This window comes from Netta rufina (assembly GCF_964035555.1).
Source record: "Netta rufina genome assembly, chromosome: 18".
Lineage (NCBI taxonomy): Eukaryota > Metazoa > Chordata > Aves > Anseriformes > Anatidae > Netta > Netta rufina.
In genome coordinates, this window is record NC_140142.1 from 11,982,158 (window position 1) to 11,992,360 (window position 10,203).

The window sequence follows — 10,203 nt, forward strand, 5'->3', positions numbered from 1 at the left end:
TTGCCTATATGAAACTTGATTTATTTTACCACAGGTGATGATTTGCAGCATGTCAGCTATTTTGTGGTGCTTTGTGCACACGCAACTTACTTTAGATGCAGCAAACTTAAGCCGTCAGATTGAAGGACCATAGGTCCTGGTTTGTACACAGATCATTAACAACGGCTAGCTCTGGAATATGTGCAAGCAGAAAAAATCTTTTAACCTAATCTGGAATGGTGTACGGATGTGATTCAAACTATGTGGTCCAAAGCTAGTGCTCTGACACAATTCAGCAAGAGCTTTCCTGTCTTCACTGATCAACCTAACAACATGATCCCCAGCCAGCTGATGCTATCTAAATAACTTAGAAACTACCAGAAAAAAAAAAAAAAAAAAAAAAAAAAAAAAAAGGAAGACATGAGAAGCACCCAGAAAAGACTTAGGATAAAAAATGCAGAGTATGCTGGAATCCTTGCTTACTTGGAATCCTTCTCTCCATGTTTATCCTTAGACTTCTTTTTCTTCCAGAACTTGTGATATTTTTGCATTTTTTTCACCACCTAAAAGCTCCTTTTCTATCTTTCTGTCTTTCCTTTCTATTTCACTTTCACTACCTTCTGCACGGGTATATTTTCTTTTTCTGTTTCCTTCTGTTTCATTTTTCTGGCGACAGTTCTCCAAATGAGCTGACACAGGTGGAAGCGCATGTCTTTCACGAGAATGTCTTCTGGAATGTTGCTGAGGTACCGAGCAACGATGCAAGTCTGCTCGGGGTGTGCTAAAGCGACGTACATCTTCCTCTCTCAAGAGGGAACCGTGAGGCCATCCGCTTTTGTAATGATAATGCTTATGTGACCTGCTGTAGTAAGTTGCAGTCAATCTGTCAAAGGCTGCATCGCCATGAGAGAACTTTCTCTCTCTACTGTCTCCTGTCGCATGAGGTGAATAGTAATCCTTGTAATAGCTACATCTTTCCCATCTCCGTGCTTCGTCTCGATAGTATCTTTCTCTGCTCCAACTTCTTTCCCCTTTGGATCGGTAGTACCTATTGCTACCTTGTTCTGATCTTCCTCCGCTGCCAGATCTGTACTTTGAATATTTGACTGCTCTTCTGCCATTCTCAGGGCTGTTTCTTTCACGAGGGAAAGATCTGTACCTGCTTCCCTCCCAGTACTCCTGCTTGTGACTCTTTTGCTCAACAAATTCCACGCTCTGAGAACACCTCCTCTTGCTGGAAGGACCTGCTTTTTGACTCTCCTTCTCTTCACTAGGAGCATGTTCCCTCTTTCTTCGGTAATGCTCTTTGTCAGTGGTTTTAGTCTTGTCCTTTGTATCTTGGCGTCTATCTGCAATAGCTAAGGAAGAAAGATTGTTAGAGCTACATTCAGTGTCAGACTTGAGAGAGGAAGTTTGCCGCAATTTCTCACCAGGCTCAGAAGAGTCTTTGCCGTACAAAACATTTTCTTTTGAAATGAGGTCACATTCTTTTGATCTTCTTGGTTTCTCCTTGTCTCCACGGTCATCACATTGGTACTGGGCGAGGTATTCATCATTCCCAGGAGATTTCGGAGGTTCCGCAACACTGCATAAAATAAAAACCCATTTCTCACTTCTGCTGAAGGACGTGAATATTAAGAGTAAAACCTTCCAAAGGCAAACAAACAAACAAAAACCTCCGGACTACAGGAACGCTCGCAAAGATATGCCATTTAGAAACCTCTCCTGTGATTAGGACACCTTCTTCAGCTCCCAGAGAAAGTGCTTTTTCCCCTCTTGCTTCTGAAGCCATTGCACTAAAAAAGCAAACGCATCTGTCTCCTTCCACCTGATGCTCTGAGAAAAAAGGCATAGGGGCGAGCGGGGAACAGCCAGTGTTTCTCCAGACAGTGGAGAAAAATGGAAAAACATTCTATAAAGGAACACAAGTTCTCCTTGAGGCACCAACCTGCATCAGAGTGATATGCTCAGTGCTGATCATTAGTTCTGTTCGTGACACTGGACACACAGTATGGAATTGTACTAATTTAAATCCTTCCATTAAATACTATTAGTAGACAGATAAAACTGTAACGAACTCCCATAAAGTCTTGTCTTAATCAGACTGTGCTCATTTTACCTCATTTCCTCTGACAAGCTGTTCAGCTGGCTGGCTGTGAAGGACTCCGTGATGACTTCTCGATTGACTGAAGGCATAGCTCCAGGCATCTGCAATTAAAACGCACAAGTCAGCAGACAAAAAAATACTATTTGTAGTAGTACTGAGGACTAGTCTTGTCAGAATTTCTCCATTAAATGGTAAGCAAGACCGCTGTGAGTTGTATGCATTATCTACACTTCAAAGATAACCCCGACTCACCCCCCAAAATCTACTTTATGAAACTTAGGAATTTTTATCTCAGCTGAGCTTAAGTTGACAAGTTCTAATATAAGCTCAGGTCTGCAAATTCTAAGGGGATAATACCACAAAGTCTTACGATCACATGTGTGCTGTGTTTTCTCAGTATTTCACCTGAATTAGGAACACAATAAACACTCCCGAATACATCGTAGGTGAGAAATTCTCGATGGAGCAAATCTATGTTTCAAGCAATCCATTTGTTTTAGAAAAGAACATCTCAGAAGGTTTAACAGGTTCAACTCGGCAAGTGGAATCATCAAGTTTCAGTCCGTTTTCTTTAGATTCATTAACTAACCTAATAGCACCATTTAGTGAATCTCTTTTTGGCAGCTCATGCTGGGATCTTCCTTTGTCAGCATTCTGACAGGAAGAATTGGAATGCTGCAATGTACGGACTACCTTTCCAACCAAAATTCCATTAGAGGACATTGCATTGCATTTCAAATTCCTTTGAAATAAGCCCTTTGACTCCTCCTCAGATTTTCCTGAAGATTCTGCACCATAAGGGACTGTGTTATCAGAGCTGAGTTTAGGATTTTCATTCACTGTTGGCTCCACAAAAATTTCATCAGAAACTTTTTTGTTTGTTTGCATTTGCTTCATTTGCATTACCGAATTTGTAATTGTGGATGAAGGAACAGCCTGGTAGAGATCTTCATCCTCCACAGCACTGCTAAGAAAGTCAGGCTGTGACACAGTCTGACGAGCAGGCAATTTATTGTGAATACTGATGGTGATCTTCTGTTTTCTTGACGTATCAGTCATTGAAGGCCTGGTAATTGCCTGGTTTTGAACACAGGCCATTGGTGGTGCTGAAGATGGCCTTTTTAGGGTGATACCAGTGGTCTTTGCGTCCTCTTTTATGGATCCATTTCCATTTAAACGGCTTGAATTCTGTATTTAAAAAGAAGAAATTGCAAGATGGATTAACGCAAACACTGCATGTAACATTTTGAAACACAAAACTCTCCTACTGAGTGTTTCTACAAATGGTCTTAACACCTAAAAAGAAAAACACGCTGCCCTTTAAGGATAAATGCAAGTCCAATAAGCGTATTCAATTCCTGCTTTTGGTTTACTGCAGATTGGTATCAAATTAACATCATCTTTGAAAACCAGCCAAGCAACTTAACATTACCTGCTGCTATTCCCAAATATATTTATTTTCCCCTTTGAACATACCCTGAAAAGCCTGAAGTAATCGTTCTGGTGCTCAGGAATAAGACAATGAGTTTTCCCTGTCTTAGCTAAAGTGACGAGGATAGGAAAAACAAGTCCTCTTTTAAATGATTTGAGGATTAGTACACTCTGCTTAAATAGTCAAAGAGCGTAGCTCTCTGTGCTTTAGAAAGCTGTCTTGGAGCTATAAAGTAATGGAGTCGCATGGCTGCACAATTTAGCAGTAACCACTGTTTGAATGACTCTGGCTGTAGCATGAGGGCTGTGAAGAAAGCTGCGGCGTGGGAAGGAAAACAAAACTAAGATGCCGAAAACCAAACAAAAAACCCCACACCAAACCCCAAACCCACTAGCAGTTTGGTGCCGTTATCTGCCCTCCCGCTTCCCTGAATTACCTTAATCATATGAGGAAGAAGTCGTGGTCCCATAAATCCAGCCTGCTTACTATTAGCCCCCTGCTGACCCGGAGGGAATGAACAGGGATAAGATGGTGCTGGCAAGTAAAACGCACGTTCTCCAAGTGTCAAATCATAGCGCCTTCAGAAAAGAGCAGTGATCGTAGTTTAGTTTTTCTTTCAGCCTACTCTTGGATTAAATCCCATCCTATCATTTTAGAGGAACAGCTCATACGATATGGAAGCCTTCTCTACAGAAGGCTTCGCCAAGACTACAGACTGAAAAGTAGAGAACAGTCTTCCTACTAAGACTATCACTTGCACAGCAAGAATTCATTCTTACACCACAGATGACCTTCATTTCTCTCCTTCTCTAAATTAGCCAGCTACAGATAACACATAGATAGCAATTTACACAAGTGCTGCAGTTTAAGGCCAAGCAACAAAAGATAATAAACGACACAGAGAATTTCAGGTTAGACAGAACTGAATTAGACAAATAATAATCTTCTCCTGGGATAGCAAGAAAAACACTTGCAAAACAGAAAAATATCAATAACAGGAAAGTAAATCTCTTCTGAACACATTTTAAGATTTGTTATTACCTGATATAAAAAAGTATGTAAGCTTGCTGACCAAGAACTCTTTTAATGTCAGTACGCACTACTTTAGCATCATTCATCTGATACCAAAGTCCATTACCAGCCTGCAAATAAAGACAACGATTTCTTTAGGTGAATTGCACGTTTTCCAATTGAAATCACGGATAGGAACAAAATACACACATGTCAAATAAAAATATAATGAAATCTTTTTCCCTAGAAACAGTAGCTGCTAGTCATGCTTTAATTGGTTTGCCAGCACAACCTTTACCCTGTTAGAAATGCTGTTGACTTCTACCTTTACATAGCATATATAGTGTCCTGAATGACAGCTGACACCGTGATGTACCAGCACCGCATATAAGGCATAGAGCAGTGGTTCTCCCATTGACTGCGACATGTAGGCTCTCAGGTCCAAATACTCCGGATATTTCACCTCCTAAAGAGACACCAAGAAGATAGAAAAATTATCCCAGAGTACTTCGTGGACTAGCCGGAGAAAAACACTTCCAAAAAACACAGACTAGAATTTATTTCTAGAATATATTTCTAGAATATATTTCTTGATTCACTACAAATAAGTCTTCCCATAAACAACGGTTAAGACTAGAAGTTGCAGAGAACTGTTTCCTGATGAATCAGCCTTCTCAGAGGAAAGCATATGCTTCTTGTCAAGCGGGAACTTTATTGATATTAAGAGAAAGAATAAGCCATAGTCGTTAGTCTACAATTATTGTCTGAAAATATTAACAACTTTCAGCTTTGGGGGATGTCCCATTACACAATGATATAGTTGCATTACAGTGGTAAATATACCTTGTTGATCTTTCCACCTGTGAAATCTGCAAATCTTTTCAGTGATATTGTGAGAACCTTGGAAGAACGGTGTATGGTAAATCTCTTGGACGCAGGAACCATCTTTTTACACCTTAAAAACAAGCAGAGATAAGTGTTTGAAGGCATCTTCTTTTTTCGCCCCCCAAACAAACTCGTTTTAATGTCTCACGCATGCCTATGCTATTTGAGTGATATTTACTTGCATAATAGGTTGGTCTTTTTTCTTTTCATAAACCCACGCACTGCGTGTCAGGTTTGTTAATACACAGAAGAAGGTAAATTTTCCCAACAACTCAGAGCATAGGGGGAACAGGAATCTCTCACGAAAGGGTATTACCAGGTTGGATGGCAAGGTACCATTTCTTGGTCTACAAAAGTGGCTATTTGAACTCCAGTCCTGGATACATTCTTTCAGCTTTCAAGGGAAATACAAATACTGAAAGCGGAACGAGAGAGCCTTGGTCCCCAGGACTAGAAATTGCAAATAATCTCCAACATAGGTCGACTATCAACATCAAAAATACAACAGAAGCACATGGTCATTCTACAGGAGGGAGACATTTAACAGTAGGAAGTCTTCATGTACTGAGCTTGTCTGGAAAGACACTGAAACCATCTGCCATCCTTTGAAACAAAATAGTTCAGTTTGACACATTGCCCACTCCAAGGTAGGACCTATGGTGTAAGCAGTGAAAATTAGCCACTAGCCCAGAGAACAACGGAAACTGGGCAGTTTACATCAAGAAAAGTACTGTCGAGAGCTAATAAATAGAAAGAACAAAAGTAGCTCTTTTTGAATTCTGATGGCAAAATACAAGCCAGAGAATTGCAAACCCATAGGGAATGCCTATGAACAAGACTTCCCCCCTCCAAAGAAACAAAAATCCAAGTCTTTTATAAACTTCCACAAAACTTGTAAGTAGATCCAAAGTTTAGAGGTAGTCCAACAGAGTCATGCAACATAGAAAACTGACGTCAAAATCTTACTCGCTACATTTATAGCAATTCTCTCCATCCAGCTCTTCAGGTTTCACAAAGAGTTCCAGAGCTCTGCTAACAGATGAAACCGCCTAGAGCAGTGAGAAAGAAGAGCGTAAAGTCACCGTAATTCAGAATTCCACAGACATACTAGTAGTTTATAAGAGAATCTTACTAACATACTCAAGCGATCTACTGTGAAGAAGGAGGCAGAAAGAGCATGCTCAGCATTGACCTCACCTGGAAGGCATTTGACTTTGGAACAAATACTTTTCCAGTAGCCTAGACAGCATCTATAATGTGCTTTGTCATCAATACTGGGGACAAATTCATCAGTCTAACAATTAGATGTATATTCAGGTAGAACAACAAAGAAGTATGACAGCATTATAATTTTTGCAGAAAGAGAATTCTTTCCCCTTAAACCCAATGCAAATGTGGAGACTATTTACATGGGTTCCATGGAAGGACAAAGTCCAATCCACTTCCTTAGCACCACCAAGCTCTTATGTTTTAACATTATATGTGGTTTGTTTTTTTAAGTTAAACAAGTTTAATTTAGAAAGTCATGCATGTACTTAAACATCATGAATTATATTTAGAAAACATCTTACCTTTATATCCAAAGTGATATCAAGAAATGCCTCATACGTATCCGAAACTGCTTTGCAATTCAAGCACTTCACTGGAAGCAAAATATAAATGCTTAACATTATGTGAAGGAGACTAACTGTCCAAATTCAAGTTGTTGACAGATACTACTTTAGACAAACTACAGACTGCTTTACTACCGACAAAAGACACAGATCAGTTCTAAGGACAGGAATATTTTTTCAAGTACCTCTCGATCTTAGAAATCCTCCAAATATTTGATGAATGATGGTGGTAGCTTGAGAAGATCTGTCCAATCTGGAAATAAATTATAATCAGACCTCAGAAGATTTAAGGCACAGAGTTAACTCTTCAAAGAGTTTGATGAAAACCAAGGATGATGTAGACTTTCGTTGCTGATAGTAAATAAGGCACTAAAAGGTGCTAGAGATCATTTCTGAGAGTAAATAAAGGACTAGAAGGTGCTAGAGAATGTATGAAAGTGAACTTGTTTATGCTTACTCGGTGCTTCCGTTCAAGCACGCTTCCTGCATAGCATCAACAGTATAGCGCAAGAACTCGTGTGCGTCTTCTTGACTGCCAAAACGGAAATGTTGTCCTATTCCTAAATAAGAAGATGATAGTATTGACCTCATTTAAAAATGAAATCGTTCTTGTATTTCTAAAATCTCTCTTCATTTGAGTGTTAAAACCACTTAGACACATCAAATGATTATTTGAAGATTACAAGCTATCGAAAAGAAACACATCTGAAGCCACTTACGACTGAGATTACTGATAACATGCGTAGGCTCGATGGCATCAACAGTGCAACGCAGGGCCTGGTTAATGTGAGTCTCCATCGTGCACATCATGCAAAAATCTTGTTCACGACCTGAAGAGTGAAAGAACAAAGCATCCCAGTCCAGCGAAATATCCACAACTACAAACATCTAAGTACAATTTAAACTATAGATACAATATCCACTCTCCTTGCTACATTCTATTCTCCCAAGATGCCAATGTCCCAACAGTCTTGTAACATTTCATTTCACACAACTTTACAGAATAAAAATATCCACTAAGCCTGTATTCAAATGCATGTTGTGATGAGAAATCTAAAAGACTACTGCAAAGTCGCAGTTGTAAAGGCTGACAGGAATGTGAACTCCACAGCCTGCAAAATGTATTACTCTCTAAAATTACTACTAAATGCATTACTGTCCAATGCACTTCATTATTCCCATGAAGCAATAAATGATCCTTTAATAAACAAACAAACAAACAATCAAATAAATAACTAAATAAATAAACCATGGTGCATTAATTGCACTCCATATGCTATTCGGAGCCCACTGCTAATACAGTGCTCAAAGCCAGCTTCTACAGGTAAAATCAGGCAAATAAGCTTATCTCACAGAATCACTGCTGTTCTTTCACCTTCAGAGCTATCCAACAGATTCAAAATACTGTTAGAAAGTACTCACATGACTGGCTGTGCTCAAGAGAAAGCATGTAATTGGCAAGTGGGGGTGTGTAGGTCAAACACTGTAGAGTAGCATTAAGAAAACATGTGTTGCCAAGATTGTACAGGCCAACTCCAACACTTTGTGTTTCTCGCCAATCCATACAAATCTTCTCAGGTGGAAAAAGAAGGCTCTGTGGCGGAGCAATTCCATCATTAACGACTGCAAGAAAGTTAAATTTAAAAAGAGATCTTGTTTGTTTGTTTCTAAGAAAGGTATTTAAAAAAATACTATTCTGCAGGAGCACCTAGAGGAGCTAGCTACAATCCAAACCAGAAAAACTTATTGCAGACAGCTTTAACACCACCAAATTCAAATTGGCTGGTCAACACAATGTTTTGGGAAAAAAAAAAAAAAAAAAAAAAAAAAAAACAACTTTAGTCAACCATTTTAATTTTTCTAAGGCAAGGCTAACTGCCATTCTGTTTGTAGCACCTAATGCCAAGTTCCTCTCCATCTATAATCTTTAACCTGATTAACTCAACTACTGTTTTTTTCCTTATTATAACTTAAACCACAAACTTAGACTTGAAATTATATGGTAAAAACGTAAAAACTAGGAACTAGGAATGACAGTACCCCTACAGATACCAGATCTTTTCCTGAGCAATGTTATCATTCAAAAAACCTGTGAAAAATGGAAGCTGTGAATAGCAACAATCAAACACTTTTCTTTGCAAAACAGAAAAGACATGGAGGAATCTGTGCATTACAAAAAGCTCCCCATATTTCTCTGTTGACTGTAAATATATCAAAATTAATTTCTGTAACATCAGTCACTTCAGTTGCCTTAGGGGATTCGCTTTTGAAGTCTTTGTTCACAGTAGTCCCCTTCTCTATCAGTGCAACAAGTAAGAACTGCATTTTCTACTTTTGCTTTGAAGAAAATGGAGGCAGGATAAAACGCACACTTACTTAGATCTCTTGGGGCAAAAGCCTTAGATTTTTCAGATGATCTACAGTAAATAGCACCTCCATGTCCTTGGGCCACAGAGACTTGGCTTGAATCTTCTGCAGGCACTATCCGGCCCCAGTTGGCGGTGCGTGACATCAGTATTTTAGTACTTGGTTTCTTGGATTTGCCAGACCGCCTTGAAGAGGGCTTTTTAGGCTTTGAAGATTTGGGCTTCTTAGCTACGGTCATTGTTCACATCTGCAACAGAGACAGAAGTTCTGGTTGACGTAAGAATATCAAGAAGCATTCCAAGAAGAAAAGAGTAACAGAAGTCCTGTCACTTAATCTCAAAGAAACAGCCTTAAGAACTAAATCGCTGGTATGAATGATTTAAAAAGAATCCCCAAACTAAACACACAAAGTGAAAATTTCCATCTAAACTCTATCAGTATTACTTTTCGCTTCTGCAGAACTAGTGGCTGATGCCATTTCTTTCCCTTCCGTAGGATTTTAATCCATTACAACTCTGGAGTCTTTTTAATATAAAAATGTAGAAGACATTCTCTGAGGGGAATCAGTTATTTATTGATTTCCGGAGTTGCGCAATTTTCTGTTAATTAGTACCTATGATCTAATAGATAATTGTTGCAATTATCTATTGCTGGCATTAGTAACGGAACACTATTACTTCACTGCCTGCGTTTTTCTGTTTCGTCTACACAAAGGTACCCAGAACTCACTGCTACTTTTCTTCTGTCTTTCCAGGGCTCGCCCTCTACCTCACTGTCTACTGCACCAGTCATGAGGGGTTTGTTGTGAT

General features: G+C 39.2%; 1 protein-coding gene across 1 annotated transcript; it reads right to left on the bottom strand.

Annotated features, from left to right (window-relative positions):
• Window positions 1-2,557: 2,557 nt before the first annotated feature.
• LOC311216497 (ubiquitin carboxyl-terminal hydrolase 42-like) lies at window positions 2,558-9,632 on the bottom strand (the record flags this gene model as incomplete). Its single annotated transcript, XM_084298023.1, has 12 exons — window positions 2,558-3,274; window positions 3,955-4,096; window positions 4,560-4,660; window positions 4,855-4,995; window positions 5,373-5,484; window positions 6,381-6,463; window positions 6,986-7,056; window positions 7,213-7,280; window positions 7,485-7,587; window positions 7,747-7,857; window positions 8,450-8,650; window positions 9,404-9,632. 12 exons carry the CDS (start codon window positions 9,630-9,632, stop codon window positions 2,558-2,560), a joined length of 2,079 nt encoding a protein of 692 aa, XP_084154149.1.
• Window positions 9,633-10,203: the final 571 nt, after the last annotated feature.